General features: G+C 37.6%; 1 protein-coding gene across 4 annotated transcripts; it reads right to left on the reverse strand.

Annotated features, from left to right (window-relative positions):
- Positions 1-3917: 3917 nt before the first annotated feature.
- Positions 3918-21612, reverse strand: TXNDC9 (thioredoxin domain containing 9). 4 transcript variants are annotated; one of them, XM_060608529.2, is made up of 6 exons: positions 21435-21612; positions 19670-19705; positions 19235-19453; positions 10998-11116; positions 6736-6990; positions 3918-4508 (listed from the first exon to the last, which is right to left on the reverse strand). In XM_060608529.2, the coding sequence occupies exons 3-6, from the start codon at positions 19421-19423 to the stop codon at positions 4391-4393; spliced, it is 681 nt and encodes a 226-aa protein (XP_060464512.1). In that variant the 5' UTR covers positions 19424-19453; positions 19670-19705; positions 21435-21612; the 3' UTR covers positions 3918-4390. The 4 variants fall into 4 exon arrangements, with proteins under 4 accessions (XP_060464512.1, XP_060464504.1, XP_060464494.1 ...); XM_060608521.3 differs by lacking the exon at positions 19670-19705 and having other exon boundaries at positions 21453-21612; XM_060608511.2 differs by lacking the exon at positions 19670-19705 and having other exon boundaries at positions 21435-21611.
- Positions 21613-21807: the final 195 nt, after the last annotated feature.

Consider the following 21807-nt stretch of genomic DNA (forward strand, 5'->3'; position numbering starts at 1 on the left):
TTTGAGATCTTTGTATCTTTCATACTGATGTTTACTGCTATTTCCCTGTAAGTACTACTTTAGTGGCATTCCGTAAGCTTTGGAATTTTACATTTTTATTTTCATACAATCTCAAAGGATTTCCTACCTTGTGATTTTTCCCTGACTCATTGGTTATTTATGGAGTGCATTAATTTCTACACATTTTTGAATTTTCCAGATTTGTTATTTGTAATTTCATTCCATTGTGATCAGAGAACCATACCTTTTATTATTTTAATATTTTTAAATCTATTGAGGCTTGTTTGTGGGCTGATCTGTCTTGGAGAATGTTCCATGTGATCTTGAGAATTGTGCTGTTGGTGTGAGAATGTTCTATAGATACAATATGTTAGGTAGAGTTGGTTTACAGTATTGTTCATCTATTTTCTTGTTGATCCTCTGCATACTTTTTCTATTCATTGTTGAAAAGTGAGTCGTATCTCTATTACTGCTAAATTATCTATTTTCCTGTCAATTCTGTGAAGTTTTGCTTCAGAATTCTGACAGCAAAATATAAAATTGTCAAGAATTTATGGGCTGTGTTGTGAGGTGCAGAGATGTTTAAAATTGTTAATGGCTTCTGATGGAGTCTCTTTTATCACTATAAAATGAGCATCTTTCTGTAGAAGGCTTTTTATTTTCAAATCTTTTTTGTCTGGCCACACCAGCTCTCTGATGGTTATTTGAATGGTATAGTTTTTTCATTTTAATTTTGGAATCCAAAGTGTGTCTCCTGTGGACAGCATTTAGTTGGATTTTGTTTTTGTAATTCAGTCTAATATTTGATTGTTTAATTCACTTACATGTAATGTTGCTATTTATATGGTTGGATTTATGTATTTTGCTTTTTGTTTTCTGTATGTCATATCTTTTTTCGTTATTTTTCTCATTTCTTTCTCAACTACTTTCTAGTGTAGTATTTTGATTCTGCTTTTAATAATTTTTTGTATTTTTTTGGATTCGTTTCTCAGTGGTTACTCTAGGCCTTACAAGTATACATCTTGTCAGAATTTGCTTTAGTGGGGCACCTGGGTGGTTCACTTGGTTAAGCATCAACTCTTGATCTCAGCTTGGGTCATGATTTCACGGTTCATGGGTTTAAGCCCCATGTCAGGCTCTGCACTAATGACGTGGAGCCTGCTGGAGATTCTGTGTCTCCCTCTCTGCCCTTCTCCTGCTCATGCTCTCTCAAAATAAACTTCAAAAAAAAAAAATCTAGCTTTATAATAATTTAATTCCAGTGAAGTATATAAATGTTACTCCTATAAAGCTCTTTTTTGTTATACATACTGCATCTCTGTTAAAAATATCTCAATACATGCTGTAATTTTTGTGATTGTTTTAAGAGTTGAAAGAACAAGTATACACTTATAGTTTTTTACATTAGCCTTTTTATTTACCATTTCTTATTCTCATTTCTTTTTGTGGATTTATTATTGAAATATAGCTTTGCTCCCATCTGCTTTAAGGTGTCACAATTATTTCTGTTATAGGTAACACCACAATTATATACAGTTTTATAGAATTGTTTTTTTTTATTTTGAGAGAGAGCGAGAAAATGAGTGGGGGGGGGGGGGGAGAGAGAGAGAAAACCCAAGCAGACTCTGCACTGTCAGCATGAAGCCCAATGCGGGGCTGAAACCCATGAACCGTGAGGTCATGACCTGGGCCAAAACCAAGAGTCTGACATTCAACCAGCTGAGCCACCCAGGTTTCCCCAGAATTGCTTTTTAAATCAGCTCAGGGAGGGGGAATAGGTTATTACAATGTCTTTTTATAATTTCCTACATAATCACCTTTACTGGCTTTTTTTTTTTCCTGTGAGGATTTGAATTACTATGTGGTTTCACTTCCTTTCGGCTTAAAAAACTTCAACATTTCTTGTAAGATTGGTTTCCTAGTAATGAATTCTTAAAATCTGAGAATGTCCTCATTTTGCCTTGATTTCTGATAGTTTTGTTAAAAGATTCTTGGTTGACATTTTTTTCCTCTCCAGTACTCTGCATGTCATCCCACTGCCTTCAGACCTCCATTGTTTCTGATCTGTTAGTGGGATTTTCTTATACATGTTTTCAAGAATTGTCTTTCAGTATTTTTAGTCTGACATGTATGTGGGTACAGACCATTCCACTTTATGTAAGAAACTACTGATTTTCTCAGTTTTTTTTATACCAGATTTGGAATTTTTAAGCATAATTTCTTCTAACAAGTTTTCTGTTTTCCTTTTCTCCTTCTGGCACTCCCATTACACATATGTTGATACATTTCTCTGAAGCTATTTTTCTTCATTCCCTTTTCTCCTGTTCTTCAGATTGTATTATCTGCATTAAGTCTCCACATTTGCTGATTCTACTGTAAGCTAAAATCTACTGAGTCCTTTTAATGATTTTTTTCATTGCAGTTATACTTTTCAAGTCCAGAGATCTCCATTTGGTTCTTTTAAAATACTTTTCTTCATTCTCTAGTTGATGAAATATTATACCTTTATCTCCAGCATGGTTTCTTTGAAGTTTTTGTCTGCTTCCAACTTCTGGGCCCATTCAAGGGCAGTTTCCTTTTACTGTTTTGAAATCCCTTTGTCTATGGCACACACTTTACTGTTTCTCTACAGATCTTGTAACTTTTTGTTGAAAACTAGAGTTTAGATAATATAGCAGCTCTGGAAACTCATCCTTCCCTCTTCCCCAGGGCTTATTTAGTGACTTAGCCTATTTAAATCCATTTACCTTGCACTGTACAGCCTCTGATGCTCCTTTGCAAAGGGTACAGCCTGGGTATGTGGGATCACCCTGACTCCTCCCTCCAAACCCAAGGACAGTTTTTGGGTTTTTACGGTTTCTTTCCTTGATCTCCTTCTAAGAGGTCCAGTTTGTCTGCCTCTACTGTTATCACACTGTGAATTAACATCCACTAACTACTGGTGGACTTATTTTGGACAATGCCCTGGGGCATAAATTGCTACAGAGTTTGATCTAATTAAATTCATGCCCTTGTAGACTCTTTGAGGTTTGTTCTAGCCTTAGGACTACCCTTAGCTGCCTTTCATTCTCTGTTAGACTTATCACTGGTCTTCCCTTTTGCTTGTAGCTATCATGGAGTTATAGTCTTCTCTTGTCTGTCTACTCCCACTCCAAATTTCCTTTGTCTACAGCAGCACCCTTAGGTTTGAACTAACCTCTCATTAGAGGATGCTATGGAAGCTGTTTTTATAGCTTGCTACTCCCTCAGAGTCAAGGCTGGGGACAGTAGCCTGCTTTTATAGGAGTGATACCTGTGGTCTATAAATAGAGCTGTGGGTGATAGCTCCTGGTCGTGTTTGCCTCTCCTGGCATGGATCCACTTATAAGCTGGGGCAAGTGATTAGAAAACAGTATTCTTGGTCTGCCATTCCTGGTGTAGATGTTCAGTGCTGTAAGTGGGGACTGGGTAGAGGAAGGAAGGTCCAGACCTCTTTGGTACTGTGACATGGTGGGGGTGGGGGTGGGTAGCATGAGAAATGCTAGGAGTCTACTCATCCTAGGGAGAAACTGTAGGCTGAAGCGGGGAGCTAGGGGCAGAAGGGTATGGGGTCATGGCTCAAATACCAGAGGGATTCACTATTCTTACCAAGCTTCAGTGTTTTCTTGAATATATGTTTCTGTAACAAATGTTTTTGTTTGCTGTATGCTTTTATGACAATTCCCAGAGACTTTAAGTGAAAAAATATATACATATATATATTTACCAGTTATTTTCACTGAGGAGTGTGCAGATCTCATGTTGCCATTCCAAACATGCTTCCTGATTATTTTTAATGCATGTATTAAAATACAAGTAATCAGAATTCTAAGGCAAAATGTTCAAAACCTGAAAAAACTTTCTGCTGCCATCAGTTCATTCAACATCAACACACAGCCTACAGAATAAATAAGCAGTTTTTTAATAGTTAAATATATTCCAGAAGTAAAGAGTGTTTATAATTCATTTACAAGTGAGTCTGTTACACCAGTAAATGTAATTTGACCTGTTGTATAAAGGAAATGATGCTGTGTAAGAATTAGTCCTGGAATAATTTGAATTCCTATTTCCAATCCAGTAGATTAAAAACACAATTGTGAATGGTATAAAGACCTAAGAATCATATTGTGATAAAATCAATCTCAAAAATAGAGAATCCAGACCCTTGCTGGATAATTTAAGAACTCAGTTTTCTTCAACACAAGTGCCACACAGAAAATATTAAAGATGTCTTTCAATGTGATGAAACTGTACAAAACTCTAGAATATGACCATTAGATGACCAATGTATCAAAACCAACTGAATTTAGAAAACACATCTAATTTTGAAGCAGAAATAAAAAGACAATTTACAAAGAATTATAATTAATTTCTAATCATCATCAGAGTCTGAATCATATTTCTTCCCTCGGATAGTTTTCTTTTCCAGCTTTGTGAAGTTTGTTCCAAATTTCTTTTGGCTCTGAAATGGTGGCTCCATTAAATTTCCACTAAAAATAAAGCAAATTTGAAAAGCATTTACTCTTTATAATTTTGTACAGTTGGTATGCTAACCTGCACAAAAAATTCTTTTCTTCCTAACGTGGAATAAAGTTTTCTTTAATGCTGGTGTTACAGAAGAGGTATATTATTCACAATTATGGTTAAAAGTTTTAAACCTTATTTTGTATTACTAAGTCTCTTATATCAATGTTTTATTTTCTCTTTTAGCATTAATTACTGATTAACATCTCAGAGGATGTACCAATAGAATTTCTGACTGAAAAGCATAGAAAGAAATGAAATTGTTTTTCCATCTGTTTTGGATATGCTGAACTTGGATTAGATTCTTGTCACTGTAAGAATGACACAGAAAATGGTGCTCTATTTCTGATAGCTTGTTATGGCTGGTTTGATCCTGTTTAATATCTTATAATGTTTAGATAAACATCAAGAAAACTCATGGAATTCATTATCATTAACCTGGAATTGGTATGAAACTTCAATGATGCTTGAGAAATATATGAAATGAGAAAACAACTTCTTTCAAAAATATCTGGGAAGATGTCTGGCACCTAGATTCTGGTTTTGAAATATCATTTGCCACTGAGAGGAACCATGGTTCCCTGAAGAAACAGCCAATTCTAGGGAAAGTACTACATGAGTCCCTCTCTAAGACATCTTATTTGCACCAGAAAGCAAGTACTTAAAGAACTATTGAGACACATGGAAAAGACAAAGAAGGCTCCATAAGAGGGGCTCTCACTGACCACACTGGGGCAATCTGGGCTTCAAAGTAAATAATATTAATAACCAAATATAACCCAATGGATAAGATAAGCCACTGCCCATTCTAATACAAATAAATGAAAAAGTGAATTAATGTGTAATATGGAAAAGTTCTTCCTAAATCATCATTTGGGTTGGTAGACAACTGGTTAACCAATGCTCAGTTATTACCACCAGAAATGAAACAAACAAACCATCCTATACCTCCTGCTACAATACATTGAGAAGGAATATAACATCCCTTCCATCATGTACCTATGAAAAATGCATAGTCCAAACCTAATCTTGAAACATGAGACAAACCCAAATTGAGGGATGCTCTACAAAATAAATAACATGTACTCTTCAAAAATGTCAAAGTATTGAAAAATGACAAGTTGTTACAGGTTAATGGAACTAAAAATACACAGTAACTACACGCAACATTTTAGTATGCAGGACATTATTGGGACAAAGGTAGAATCTGAATAAGGTCTACATATTATAAAACACTTCTCATCTTAACTACTCTACTGTGGTTATATAAGAAAAAGTCTTTATTAGAAAATACACAAGGAAATATTTAGGAGTATAGGGACAATACATCTCCAACTCCTCCTCAAATGGTTTTGAAAACAGTATTTATGTATTCAGAAAAATGATAAAGCAAATGTAAACTTTTTAAAACTTGAGAAATATGGGCAAAAGGTCTATGAGAATTCTTTGTACTAGTTTCCAACTTGTTTAAAGTTTGAAATCATTTCAAAATTCATTTCAAAAAAATGTTTTACTTAGTATTAAGAAAAGTAAAACCTAAAATTCCAATGTAGGGATAATTTAGGCAGGTGTAGGGGAGATTCAGAGAAAAAGGGGGAGGAAAAAGAGGAGAGAACTTTCTACTTACTGAAAGGCACTAGGACTGTGGAATGATAATTATATAATTTTATCTGTTAATTTTGCAAATCAAAAACAGGCACAGAAGACTAGATGATATGGTTTATGGAATTAGATAAATTACTTGGAGAAGCAGACAAGGAGATGAATGAAAAATGGAAGTTGCATTTTTGATTGTTTTCAAATTGAGACTGTTCTTCATGGTAAGTCATTTAAGCTAATCAGATACCAGATTATACATTTTATCAGATTCTACAAGACAAGAATAGCTACATTAAAAAATCTGATGTTCAATGTCATTTTGGGTTTCTAGACTAATACAAAATTAGTTCGATAAGATCTAGGTTGAAAACTTTTATAGCTAGGTGTACTCCAAGACTCAATTTTATCTCTAATGGATTTTGTTTTAAGATCTAATGGATTTTGTTTAAAGTAATAATGTACTTTAAGAAATACATTTTTCATTTGTGAAACTTTTTGTTTCAGAAAACTTAGCTCCATAAATGTTGACATAAAAAAACTTCTCTAAAAACATCAACTGAATATGTGAATTAAAATTGTTTTGCTAAAAGTTACCTGTAATTGAGAATATCAGAACAACCCAGCCTCCATTCTAAAGTTTCTGTGGTGAAGTCATCTGTATTTCCTAGGTCAGTAAATCCAACAACATAATCTTGTGTTTTTCCATCTTTTACCAGTGCTAGTGTGGGAATGACTTTGATACGCAGTCTCTCACAAAGGAAAGGTGCTTTTTCCACATTCAGCTTCAGAAATTTGGTCTCCAGATGTTTCTTGGATAATATTACCAAATGTCGGTCTAATATTTTACACCTGCAAACAACAGCATGTAGAAAATCAAAAGCTTAAACATACTTATTTAAAAAAAATTTTTTTTAATGTTTATTTATTTTTGAGAGAGACAGGAGACAGGATGGATGCAAGTGGGTTAGGGGCGGAGAGAGAGGGAGACACAGAATCTGAAGCAGGTTCCAGGTTGCAAGCTGTCAGCACAGAGCCCAATGCAGGGCTCGAACTCATGAGCTGTGAGATCACGACCTGAGCCGAAGTCGGACGCTAAACTGACTGAGCCACCTAGGTGCCCCTAAAATAAATATCATAAAGGTACATCTATTTTTATAGTTTTTCTATTTGAATATAATTTGGCAGCCAACGCATGCTTGTGTCGGATAACCTCATTTCTCTTTCATAGGTTAGCTAAATGATATAAGAGGGAGAAAAAGAATCCAGTATTCTAGAAGTCAGATGTGTCCTAATGATATTCATAAAAAACAAAATATTAAATATATGCTTTAATTGTAAGTGGTTCATGAAGTTGTCATGTTCTTGGTAAGAACAAAAAATTGTCATTTATCTTTGTTTACTGGTGTCTCATACATGGAACTTGAAAGGTGACAAAACTGAACTTGACAGAACTCAGAGGAGACTTTTCAGAATCAGAAATGTATATACAGTGCCTTATTTGGAAGTCACTAAGACTGAATGGTGTCATTGAGAAAGAACTCTCCCAATTGTGCAACTTTCATTAAGAAGCATAAGGTTAAGGGGCGCCTGGGTGGCTCAGTCGGTTAAGTGTCTGACTTCGGCTCAGGTCATGATTTCAGTTTGTGAGTTCGAGTCCTGCATTGGGCTCTGTGCTGACAGCTCAGAGCCTGGAGCCTGCTTCAGATTCTGTCTCCCTCTCTCTCTGCCCTGCCCCTGCTCATGCCATCTCTCTCTCTCTCTCTCTCTTTCTCTCTCTCAAAAATAAATAAATATTAAAAAAAAATTAAAAAAAAAAAAAGCATAAGGTTAAGGGCTATAAATATGGTCATAAGGTTCTAAAGAAATGAAAAATATCAGGAGTAACTTTTATTAAGCCACCTTCTTTTGAAAAGAAAAATGGAAATGACATTTCCTGTAAGTTAAAATGCATTTTAAATTGGTCAATCCTCTAGGGTTCCTAAAAAAGACTACTCTTAATAATAATCTTCTTGAGCAGTTCTTTTTTTTTTTCTTTTAATTTTTTTAATGTTTATTTTGAGGCAGGAGAAGGGCAGAAAGAGATGGGGAAAGAGGATCTGAAGTGGGCTCTGTGCTGACAGTAGAGAGCCCGATGTGGGACTTGAACTCATGAGATCATGACCTGAGCCACAGTCAGACACTTAACTGACTGAGCCACCCAGGGACCCCTTGAGCAATAGTTTTTAATCACAGGTATTTATTAAAATTAACTTTTAAAACATATAGACGAACCAAAATTTTCTGGGAGTGGAGCTGGGAAACAGGCAGGTGACTCTCATGCCCCATAAATTTGAGAACTACTGCTTTAGATGATGAAGACATCAAATGTTTCATAGTTGTTATTAGCAGGCTTTCTGGGCACTTCTTGGTGTACTTATTCCTGAATTAGGATTGGGTCCAGCAAGTTTCTGGTAACCTGGATGCCTCATCACTTTACCTCTGAAAGTATCTTTTCATATATCACCCATGTAGTATAGCAATGAGACTAGTGAAAAATGGTAGGAGAGAACAAATTAATAATTAGTTTCTGAATGAAGCACAAATGATAAATGAACCATTATATGAGAAACATGTTCTTGAAAACTTGTAGATAAATCAACTCCATGGTTTTACTGGAGTTATATGGAACCTATTTTAAATTAATCCATTTTTTTTAACCCAGAAGCAGCAATCATGGTGTAGTTAAAACAGCATTAGGCTTAAATCCTGGGTTTAAATCGTCTTCTATCATTTAGGAGATGAGTGACATTAGGTGAGTTACTTAATTTCTCCAAGTCTTGGTCTCCACACATAAAGCACTGGAATTACACCTACTTACCTGAAGGGTCATTGTTAATGTTCCAGGATTTTACACATCAAGTATCCAGCCTGCTATGTGCCAAGAACTTTGATACCTATATCAGATCTATATATAAAACATTTTGATCTTTGATTTTTCTTTTCTTTTAAAGTTTATTTGAGAGAGAGGGAGAGACAGAGAGATCTCTGTGCTAAAAGCAGAGCCCGATGCAGGGCTCGATCTCACGAACTGTAAGATTAAGACTTGAACTGAGATCAAGAGTTGGATGCTTAACTGACTGAGTTACTCAGGCACTCTCTTTTTTTTTTTAATTTTTTTTAAAGCAATCTCTATACCCAATGTTGGACTTGAACTCAAGACACCAAGATCAAGTTAGATGCTCTACTGACTGAGCCAGCCAGGCACGCCTTATTTTTCATTTGTTTTGAAGGTAAGTACTCCTGGTATTGCATTGTTTATACCCCCATCAAATATATTTACTGAGCACCTAGTATGTGTTGTCAGCCATTGCTGCTCTAAGGCTAGGAACTTGGGGAGCACAGTTAACCACAATAGAGGCAAACTCTCTGCTTTCACAAACCTAACAATTTAGTGGACAAATACATCTAATAAACATCATATAATATATAATATCAATCTTAGAGAGTAATATGATATTAACACATCACCTCATCATATATGTCAGAAGTTGGCAACTTGAGAAATGTGTGCCAATGGGAGATGATAGAGTACCATGGTGGCAGAAGGTTTCTCTGATATTCTTTTCTTTCCTAATTCCTTCCCACTTTCCCATACAGATTTCACAATCTCAACATTTTCTTTCCTTTTTATTACCTTAGTCCACAAATCCCAGGTAATCAATCCATGAAAAATGTTAATTAATAACCAAGTTACTGGGTGGTGAGTTTAAGACAAGGGCTGGGTGGGTTACTGAAATGAGGGAAGAGGGCAGGGCTGAGACAACAGTGAATGATGGAGACTCTACACTGGAGTGTATATCTGTCTGAGGGAGGCAGCTGATCTTCAGTATTAGCAAACTGCTTTCATACTGAATTCTAGGTTTGCTATTAAGTTAATTCGATTTTTTTAAAATTCTGAAATCTGGATTAAAAAAACTGTATCTCTCAATTTCTAAAAGTTGGCAACTAATCAAATTTTGGGGTTAAAAGAAAGAAAGGCATGAGTCCTCTGAGTTAAGATATAATCTCTTCTAGGGGTATTTTCATTGTACAAGGATTCTGCCTCCATAGAGAGGCTTGCAGACCTGGCCTCTCTAACATAAATCACTTTCCTCTGCTTTCGGCCAAGGCTGGCAGTCCCAGCGATGCTTCTAGTGAAAGGCTTGGCCAAACCATTGTCTCCCCATGAGTTGCTAGCTGAGGAGTGAATTCAAAGCTGGTGTTCAAAGGTTGGCCCCCACTCCCCACATCACACCTGTATCATAACAGCACCAAAATAAATAAATAAATAAATAATTCTTGTGTTGACAGAAAATTTACATGTATGTTTCTTAGATGTTTTTAAAGTTATCTAGTGGAAATATAATTCAGAAAATAGCTGGTTCTGTGGAAATAATCTTGAATTTCAATAATGTTCATTTATACTTTTTTGTATCACAGGTTTTACATTAATCTTCAAAATAACAACTGTTTAATGGAGATTTGTACACAAGTACAAAGAACTTAAGAAGCAGTTCCTCTTATTTTTCTTAATTTCTCTATTATGTTAGTAGCATATCTCTATTCAAAGATCTCATGATATTTTTAAAAACTCACTTGGGGCACCTAGGTGATCAGTCAGTTGAGTGTCCAACTTCAGCTTAGGTCATGATCTCACAGTTCGTGAGCTCAAGCCCTGCATTGGGCTCGCTGCTATCAGTGCAGTCTGCTTCGGATCCTCTGTGCCCCTCTCTCTTGCTCTCCCCACCCTCCACTTGCGTTCACTCTCCCTCAAAAATAAACATTAACAAAAATAAATAAATAAAATTTTAAAAAGTCACTGATGGAAACAAAGTTACCTGAACGTGGAGTCCCTGTAGAAATGGCAAACCACTTTTTTACTCTCCTTGACTTCCTGAAAAAAGTCTCTCTCACTAGGTATTTCTCTGTATTCTCCATGTCCTTTTGAAAGCCATTCCTAATTTGGAGAAAAGGGAAATATTACACACTTGAAATATCTCTTCCAGTACCACTTCACATTTTGGGTCTAAATCACTGTAATATTCTGTAATGAAGTTGATTTTATCTTGTAGAAGGAAATGAATTCCTCTTAGTGATTTACTTTCATATGTTTCCAGTGTCAGCGCAAACACAGTCTGTGGGCAATGATTATCTTTCAGCATGCTTTGTGTTTAAAACAATCGTCTGTCTTGGTACCTTCACACAAATGTTTTGTTAGAACTTCAAAAATAAAAATTTAGACTCAAGAGACATAAGGGGTGCCTGGGTGGCTCAGTCAATTGAGTGTCCAACTCCTGATTTCGACTCAAGTCATGATTCCAGTGTCATGGGATTGAGCCCCTTGATCCATGCTCAGTGTGGAGCCTGCTTCTCTCTTCCCCTCTACCCCCTCTTACCCCTCCCCCACTCATGCTCACTTTCTCTCTAAAATAAATAAAATGAAAAGAAAGTAAATATCCATTTAATTTCGCTGCGCTCAAACTACTAAAATCAGAAGCATTAGATCCAAGTTACTGCAAAGCTTTGAAAAATAATGCTCATGAGATAAAGCTACTTGGTCTTTGTAGGGGAGGGGAAGACACAGGCAGTGGTTATTGCAGCTTTGTAGCTTAGGAGCCCTGTGGGCTCAGAGAGGCAGGAACCACTTCTATACTGGTCACCAATGGGTAGTATACTAGATAGAAAAAGTTGTCTTCTCATATGGTGTCCAGAAACAATACAGCACTCACAAGTCATCTAATCCAACTTCTCGACCCAACATATCAACCCTTATCAACCATGCCTGACAGACCTTTTTGTTTCTCAAGCTTCCTGCCACAGGAAAGATTCATCATCTCAACTGGTAGCTTGCTTCCTTTTTGAGGCAACTGATTTTTACAAAAAGGACCACTGGGCATGCAGGCAGAAGGTATGGGCTTAAATAATTGTTCTACCATTTATTAGTCTAAGAATTCTAATTAACCTTTTTGAGTCTCCATTTCCTTATTTGTAAAGTGGAGATCACAAAGCAACTATCTCACTAAGTTGTGAAAATAAGACCATCAACATGAAAATAACTGCAATAGTGTTTGGCACATGTCCTTAAAAAGCATCTGCATTTATACTTTTAGAAGGGTTTTCTCACCCTGAACTACAGTATAACTGTAACTTTGGTCTGTGAGTCCCAGCTTGGACAGAAGATTAGAGAGAAAAGTTGTTATCTTTCACATGTCAGCCCTTCAGATGTCCTATCTCACCTATGTCTTTTCTTTTCTACCTCCCCCTTAATTTCCTTTTGGCTGTTTCTCAGATGAAATGATCTCTACATTTCTTACTCTTCTAGTTATCCTCCTCTGATCAGAGACTAATTCCTCTTCATCTTTTTAAAAAGTGGCAGAGGTGTGAATAGAGCCCTCCAGAAGTGGTCTGCCTAGAAAAGGGGCACGAGTGCCATCTCTTTTCTTCTTCTGGACTTAAGCTAATACAGACAGCATTAATAGTTTTGGTTTCCATTTCACATTGACTAATGCTGAGCTAACACTCACAGGAGGCCCTGGTGTTTTCTCCTTATGTGATATTTCTTTGGTAAGCTTCTTTTAAAAAAAATTTTTTTTAGTGGTGCCTGGGTAGCTCAGTTGGTTAAGCATCCGACTTCAGCTCAGGTCATGATTTCACAGTTTGTGAGTTGGAGCTCCGCATCATGGTCTGTGCTATCAGCATGGAGCCTGCTTCGGATCTTCTATTCCTCTCTCTCTCTCTGTCCCTCCCCGGATTGTGCATGTGCACATGCACTCTCTCTCTAAAACATTTAAAATAAATAAATGAAAATTAAAAAAAACATTTTTTTGATAGAGCATGCACACCCCTGCACAAGCGGGGGAGGGACAGGAAGGGAGAGAGAGAATCTTAAGCAGACTCCATGCTCAGCACAGATCCCGACACAAGGCTCTATCTCACAACTGTGAGTTCATGACCTGAGCTGAAATTAAGAGTTGGAGACTTAACTGCCTGAGCCACTCAGGCACCCCCAATCAGGCTTCTATAAACAATTTAAACTCTCAAATACAATTCCTTAATAGCATGTCACATTTCATGATTTTTCTTAACTGACCAATAACATGTGCCCTTAAAAAAAGAATATTTTTTAAAAAGCTCTTTTTATTGGGGTGCCTGGGTGGCTCAGTTAGTTAAGCATCTGACTTTGGCTCAGGTCATGATCTCATGGTTTGTGAGTTCAAGCCCCCTATCGGGCTTGAGCTGTCAGCACAGCTTTGGATTCTGTGTCTCCCTCTCTCTCTGCCCTCCCCTGCTTACACTCTGTCTCTGTCTCTCAAAAATGAGTAAACATTAAAAAAAAATTTTTTTTAAAAGCTCTTTTTATTATTAATTCCCATATGTTTAACCAATAGGCCAAAGACCTGAACCTGTCCAAGTTCTTAAGAGGGAGGCAAGCCCACTCTGAACCTCTACCAACACATGGCATCTCTCCCAAGACACTCAGCACACCCCTGTGCTCTTAGCATAGTTTCTTTCACAGAGCATGTGCTCCCCAAGTATCTGCTGAATGGAATCAAGCAGGATGGGCACAGATCACGGTGCAGGCTGAGCCTACCCAAGGGCTGGCAGTGGGCAGCATTTTGCTCTCACTTAGTGGCTAAAACCCAAGCCTTTGGATGGGCTCTTCCTATTTCTCACCTGTCCTTTTCACCACCCAACTCCTATGTCACTAGCTGTCATAACAGTAGGAGGGTGCTTGGCTGACTGAGGAATATTGATTCATGTAGGTCTATTAAGTGCTTATGTCACTGCTTATACTGATTTCCTGATACTCACATAGATCAGTAAATCAAAATTACTATGCAATCTATATTACTCTTTGAAAAAGAGTATCTATAAAATCTATTAAGGCTTCTTATCTACTTCCTTAGGAAGCATTTTAATAAAAAAGATTAAAATGCAATGAAAGCTCTAAAATAAGACCCTCTCAGTTATCCTATGATAAATTGAGATCATATCACGCACACTTTCAGACCACAATGCTATGAAACTTGAAATCAACCATAGGAAAAAGTCTGGAAAACCTCCAAAAGCATGGAGGTTAAAGAACACCCTACTAAAGAATGAATGGGTCAACCAGCCAATTGGAGAAGAAATGAAAGAATATATGGAAACAAATGAAAATGAAAATACAACAATCCAAACATTCTGGGATGAAGCGAAGGCAGTCCTGAGAGGAAAATACATTGCAATCCAGGCCTATCTCAAGAAACAAGAAAAATCCCAAATACAAAATCTAACAGCATACCTAAAGCAAATAGAAGCAGAATAGCAAAGACACCCCAAACCCAGCAGAAGAAGAGAAATAATAAAGATCAGAGCATAAACAAACAATATAGAATCTAAAAAAACTGTAGAGAAGATCAATGAAACCAAGAGTTGGTTTTTCGAAAAAATAAAATTGATAAACTTCTAGCCAGGCTTCTCAAAAAGAAAAGGGAGATGACCCAAAGGGAGATGACAACCAATCCCTCAGAAATACAAGCAATTATCAGGGAATACTATGAAAAATTATATGCCAAAAAACTGGACAACCTGGAAGAAATGGACAAATTCCTAAGCACCCACCTACTTCCAAAACTCAAACAGGAAGAAATAGAAAACTTGAACAGACCATAACCAGCAAAGAAATTGAATCAGTTATCAAAAATCTCCCAACAGGGGCGCCTGGGTGGCGTAGTCGGTTAAGCGTCCGACTTCAGCCAGGTCACGATCTCGCGGTCGGTGAGTTCGAGCCCCGCGTCAGGCTCTGGGCTGATGGCTCGGAGCCTGGAGCCTGCTTCCGATTCTGTGTCTCCCTCTCTCTCTGCCCCTCCCCCGTTCATGCTCTGTCTCTCTCTGTCTCAAAAATAAATAAACGTTAAAAAAAAAAAAAAAAATTAAAAAAAAAAAAAAAAAATCTCCCAACAAATAAGAATCCAGGGCCAGATGGCTTCCCTGGGGAATTCTACCAGTCATTTAAAGCAGAGATAATACCTATCTTTCTCAAGCTGTTCCAAAAAATAGAAAGGAATGGAAAACTTCCAGAAACATTCTTTGAAGCCAGCATTACTTTGATTCCCAAACCAGACAGAGACCCAGTAAAAAAACAGAACTACAGGCCAATATCCCTGATAAATATGGATGCAAAAATTCTCAATAAAATACTAGCAAATCGAATTCAACAGCATATGAAAATAATTATTCACCATGATCAAGTGGGATTCATTCCTGGGATGCAGGGCTGGTTCAACAATCGCAAATCAATCAACGTGATACATCACATTAATAAAAAAAAAGATAAGAACCCCATGATCCTGTCAATCGATGCAGAAAAGGCCTTTGACAAAATTCAGCAGCCTTTCTTAATAAAAACCCTCGAGAAAGTCGGGGTAGAAGGAACACACTTAAAGATCATAAAAGCCATTTATGAAAAGCCCACAGCTAACATCATCCTCAGTGGGGAAAAACTGAGAGCTTTTTCTCTGAGATCAGGAACACGACAGGGATGCCCACTCTCACCGCTGTTGTTTAACATGGTGTTGGAAGTTCTAGCATCAGCAATCAGACAACAAAAGGAAATCAAAGGCATCAAAATTGGCAAAGATGAAGTCAAGCTTTCACTTTTTGCAGATGACATGATACTATACGTGGAAAATCCGATAGACTCCACCAAAAGTCTGCTAGAACTGATACATGAATTCAGCAAAGTTGCAGGATACAAAATCAATGTACAGAAATCAGTTGCATTCTTATACACTAACAATGAAGCAACAGAAAGACAAATGAAGAAACTGATCCCATTCACAATTGCACCAAGAAGCATAAAATACCTAGGAATAAATCTAACCAAAGATGTAAAAGATCTGTATGCTGAAAACTATAGAAAGCTTATGAAGGAAATTGAAGAAGATACAAAGAAATGGAAAAACATTCCATGCTCATGGATTGGAAGAATAAATATTGTTAAAATGTCAATGCCACCCAAAGCAATCTACAATCAATCATTCAATGCAATCCCAATCAAAATTGCACCAGCATTCTTCTCGAAGCTAGAACAAGCATTCCTAAAATTTGTATGGAACCACAAAAGACCCCGAATAGCCAAAGTAATATTGAAGAAGACCAAAGCAGGAGGCATCACAATCCCAGACTAGTCTCTACTACAAAGCTGTAATCATCAAGACAGCATGGTATTGGCACAAAAACAGACACATAGACCAAACGAATAGAATAGAGAACCCAGAATTGGACCCACAAAAGTATGGCCAACTAATCTTTGACAAAGCAGGAAAGAAAATCCAGTGGAAAACAGTCTTTTTTTTTTTTTTTAATTTTTTTTAAAGTTTATTTATTTTTGGGACAGAGAGAGACAGAGCATGAACGGGGGAGGGGCAGAGAGAGAGAGAGGGAGACACAGAATCGGAAGCAGGCTCCAGGCTCTGAGCCATCAGCCCAGAGCCCAACGTGGGGCTCGAACTCACGAACCGCGAGATCGTGACCTGAGCTGAAGTCGGATGCTCAATTGACTGAGCCACCCAGGCGTCCCGGAAAACAGTCTTTTAACAAATGGTGCTGGGAGATCTGGACACCAACATGCAGAAGAATGAAACTAGGCCACTTTCTTATACCATTCATAAAAATAAACTGAAAATGGATAAAGGACCTGAATGTGAGACAGGAAACCATCAAAACCCTAGAGGAGAAAGCAGGAAAAAAACCCTCTCTGACCTCAGCCGCAGCAATTTCTTACTTGACACATCTCCAAAGGCAAGGGAATTAAAAGCAAAACTGAACTATTGGGACCTCATGAAGATAAAAAGCTTCTGCACAGCAAAGGAAACAATTAACAAAGCTAAAAGGCAACCAACGGAATGGGAAAAGATATTTGCAAATGACAAATCAGACAAAAGGCTAGTATCCAAAATCTATAAAGAGCTCACCAAACTCCACACCCGAAAAACAACTAAACCAGTGAAGAAATGGGCAGAAAACATGAACAGACACTTCTCTAAAGAAGACATCCAGATATCCAACAGGGACATGAAAAGATGCTCAATGTCACTCCTCATCAGGGAAACAAATCAAAACCACACTGAGGTATCACCTCATGCCAGTCAGAGTGGCTAAAATGAACAAATCAGGAGACTACAGATGCTGGAGAGGATGTGGAGAAATGGGCACCCTCTTGCACTGTTGGTGGGAATGTAAACTGGTGCAGCCACTCTGGAAAACAGTGTGGAATTTCCTCAAAAAATTAAAAATAGATCTACTTTATGACTCAGCAATAGCACTGCTAGGAATTTACCCAAGGGATACAGGAGTGCTGATGCGTAGGGGCACCTGTACCCCCAATGTTTACAGCAGCACTTTCAACAATAGCCAAATTATGGAAAGAGCCTAAATGTCCATCAACTGATGAACGGATAAAGAAATGTGGTTTATATACACAATGGAATACTACTTGGCAATGAGAAAGAATGAAATATGGCCTTTTGTAGCAACGTGGTTGGAACTAGAGAGTGTTATGCTAAGTGAAGTAAGTCATACAGAGAAAGACAGATATCATATGTTTTCACTCTTATGTGGATCCTGAGAAACTTAACAGAAGACCATGGGGGAGGGGAAGGGGAAAAAAAAAAAGGTTAGAGAGGGAGGGAGCCAAAACATAAGAGACTCTTAAAAACTGAGAACTGAGGGTTGATGGGGGGTGGGAGGGAGTGGAGGGTGGGTGAGGGGTATTGAGGAGGGCACCTATTGGGATGAGCACTGGGTGTTGTATGGAAACCAATCTGACAATAAATTTCATATTAAAAAAAAAAGATTAAATGCAGTGAAAGCTCTAAAATAAGACCCTCTCACTTATTCTATGACAAATTCATTTTAAATTGATTTGCATATTAATTAAAAAATCCATAAAGGCTGCATGCCTGAGATGATTTTTAATGATACTCAAAATATTGTTTTTAACTGCTGACAATTTCATTTAAGCCATTATGTATATTCCTTACTGCAAATCAGGTAGATTCAGTCTTTGCAGAAAAACATCCTGGTTATGACAACTTTTGGTAGTTGAACATTAGCAATTAGTAGTGTTATTTACCTGTTGTCATGAAAAAGAGGAATGTGTAGCAGAATCTCATCATGTATTACCTGAGATAATGATTAGCATTATATTAAAGTCTCCTGGTTTCAAATCCACATACATATACACACACCCTATTGTAGAAAACTCAAAATATAAAACTAGAAACTCAGTCACATTATAGAAGATTCCTTTTGTAGCAACTCTTCTAAATTGTGAGGGGATAAACATTATCAAAGAGATGCTGTAGCAGCACAAACAAAACTCACTGTTTCTCTAGAAAATTTAAAGCTCATGTTTTAGTCATAGCCAACTGAAGAGCAACCAGAATTGGTAATAATCTATTTCAATGTAAAGCAATGTAAACATTTTCAATCCAAATTAAACTTACGGATTTAACCCAATTTGTTTTGACCAGAGTCTACAAGTTGGTTTCACACTCACACTCTAAAGAGACCAACAACAAGGATAGCGTTGTGGCCACCCTTCTTTGTGACCCAATATGCATTCTTTTGAATAAATAAGTCATGTATTTGTTACACTGGCAAAGCCTGAAAATTTCTTCAATGTAAATTGCCTTACAGCTCTTACCTCACTTACACTGATCACAACTGAAGTATAATTGGCTTTACAACTACCCAAAAGGGGAATGAATGACTGGCTCCTTGTACTCCCAGTGTTCTTCCTAGTTTACTTCCTCCTCACCCAATAAATCTGAGCTCAAAAAATGACCTTGGACACATGTTTCTTTTACTTGACTGAGGATTAATATGCTGAGTAGGCTAATTTTTAATGTCTCTTTAAAACTAATTTTTTCCCAGAAAATTGTTAACAGTGATCATACTTTGAAGTTAACCCCCAAAAATAAAAACCTTAAAAATGAGGCCTGAAATGTAAGTACTGCAGCACATGTATATATAAGTTGTTAGGAGCATACTGTTAAAGTAATTTCAGAAAGCAGGGCAGAGAGGTTACTTGTTTCTGCTGTTGAGCTTTCCTTAGTGCCTCAAGTCTCTTTTCTTTGAGGCGTTCCAATTCATCCTCATCCATCTGATCCAGTTTCTGAATTTCAGAATCCAAATGTTCTTCCACTAGTTTGGTAGTCTGAAGCAATTGATTCTCCAGGACTTTTGAAAACATGTCAACAGATGTATTAGCTTCCATTCTTCTAAATGGTACAGTTTAGTCTTGGTGCTAGGGAGAAAGTTTGCAAAGTTGTGAGGAAAAAAAAAAAAAAAGAGAGACAAAGTTTCCTCTCCCACTTTCAAAACTTCTAGCAAGTGTAAAATTTGTAGTCTACAAAGTGTTCTGACAACCCAGCATTTCATGTTACATTTAAACATTTTTACTTAAATGCTTTTAAATTGAACTTTCAATAGGTTATAGTCAAACCACTCAAAAATTACTTACAGCAAAGTTTAGGTGCTTCTGATTTACATTGTTTCACTACAATAAAGCAAAGACAAGTCTTTAAGACCAGAGAGAAATGGGTAGTTGGGAGTTATACCTAGTGACATATATTGACAGGGTTTTTTTTTTGTTGTTGTTTTTTTTAAACCAGAAGAAAAGAGAAAGCAGAAATGACTGTGAATAACAGTAAAGTTTAACTGTACTAAGGTTTTACACTTACATATACAAAACAAACTTTGCTTCAATACAGAGTGGAGTTGAGCCAAAGATATAGAGAGCCAAAGGTCTCTACATAAATGATTTTTATTTAATCCCTGAGAAAGCACATTACAATTTATGTAAAGAACAGTGCTTGGTGTTCTCTAAACTTTAGTTTTCGCTGCTATTCGCCTATAATCTAACAAACTCTATGAGGCTACAATGATACTGGTGTTAATCTACTGACAGTGTTCTTAACTTTGATGTAAAACAGTATCACAACAAATATTAAAAATATTGATTTTCCCATCACTCCTTAATGTAAAATAGGAGTTTAAAAACAAAATCTAATCCAGATAGGAAAGGAAGCTCTATCTCAAGTACACATTTTACACAATGTAGTATTTTCTGCCGGCAACAATCAGATGTAAATTTTAGGTGTATCCCTGGGTTATTACTACAGAAATATAATTTATAATTTGCCTATCAAAGCAGAAAGATGTTGAATCCCAATTAACTACGACACAGTTGAAAATACTACTGAAGAACCTTAAAACATCTTAATAAACCATGAACTCACTGATCCCCTTACTTATATATACAGCGTAGCCCACACAAACCATCTAAACTGCCGAACTGGAAAGAAGTAATCTTCTTGCAAACTTCACTTTTGATTCATCTTTCTTCACAGGAAAAGCAGTTGAAAAGCACACTTGATTTCATCCCAGAATTAGCAGGGCTAACTGCTCAAAAAATGTGTTAATACTGAATGAATATGTGCCTAGTTTCTGGTCAAATTATCATTAAGTTTCAAAGGTATTTGAGTTTTAAAAACCAAACTGTAAGTTCCTCATAAATGCTATAAACTTTCAAGGAGCGGCATTTCAAATATGGTAAAATAATTTCACACTCCCTACCTCCAAAGAAAAATGTCAGTAAGATTGTTTCCTTTAGGGTTGTGGCCGAATAAGCAGAAAATTGGTTATTAAGAGACTGACCTACATGTCAGAACCTGTTTTTATTAGAGGTATAGAAAATGCTTATTCCTAGAGTTTTATAAGATGAATTCAGAATTTAATTCTGGAATAATTGGGAACAGAAGTGATTAATAAAAGCTGTTCAGGGGACAGGTGGCGGTGGTCACCGCATTTACAAAAGGGAAAGAAAGGAGGGGGTGTAGCGGTTCTGATAACTTTTCATTCTTCAAACCACAAACCTCTGACTCTTTTTCAGTTCATCGAGAATGGTGGGAAGGGGCTTGTCTGACCTCAAATTACCTGTTTCTTTGACTCTCTTCCATGCACCCGCCAGAACAACCTTAAATGCTCCCCAGGCACCTTCCCAAAAGCATCCTCGCCACTACCTGAGCCCCCAGGAACAGATGAAGGCCGAGTTCAGGTGGCCGCGAGTTCCACACCTCCCGGGGCGCATGCGCCAAAGCCGCCTCCACCTCACTGACACCGACATCTAGGCAGCGCCCATCCCCCGCCCTGGCCGGATGTTGAGTGAAGTGTCCATCAGCACCGGGAGGCGGTGGCCGGCTTTTTCTCACCATCCGCTGCCTCACCTGAGCTCTCGGGGATACCTGAGAAGTGAGGAACCAGTCGCTCCAGAAAGGCAGTCCACTGTGCCTTCACCCTCACAGCAGCTGCCGGTAGCTGCGAACCGGCCGTCACTTCCGCCTCCTCTTTAGCTGCGGCCCTCCCGCGACACAACCTGCGACACTCAAGGAAGTTGGGCGGGGGAGGAGGGCGTGCGTGCGGTGAGCGCTTCTGCGCGTGCGCACCTCCCATTTCTCCACCCCCAGGTTTCCGATTACTAGCCTCCTTCGGAGTAAACGGCCCACGGAGGAGGGAGCAAAGTACGCTGGAAGTTGTAGTTTATAAGTGCTCAACCTCGCCTTGTCGGACTTTCTTAGGCTCTGAGCCTTAGGACACGTA

This window comes from Panthera onca, chromosome A3 (assembly GCF_046562875.1).
Source record: "Panthera onca isolate mPanOnc1 chromosome A3, mPanOnc1 haplotype 2, whole genome shotgun sequence".
NCBI lineage: Eukaryota > Metazoa > Chordata > Mammalia > Carnivora > Felidae > Panthera > Panthera onca.

Coding starts and splice junctions, on each gene's coding strand:
- TXNDC9 (XM_060608521.3), bottom strand. CDS start 19,423: ATGGAAGCTAATACATCTGTTGACATGTTTTCAAAAGTCCTGGAGAAT. Junction 11,117..19,234: donor AAGCTCAACAGCAGAAACAA/GTAACCTCTCTG, acceptor TCTCCAAATTAG/GAATGGCTTTCAAAAGGACA. Junction 6,991..10,997: donor TACAGGGACTCCACGTTCAG/GTAACTTTGTTT, acceptor TGTTGTTTGCAG/GTGTAAAATATTAGACCGAC.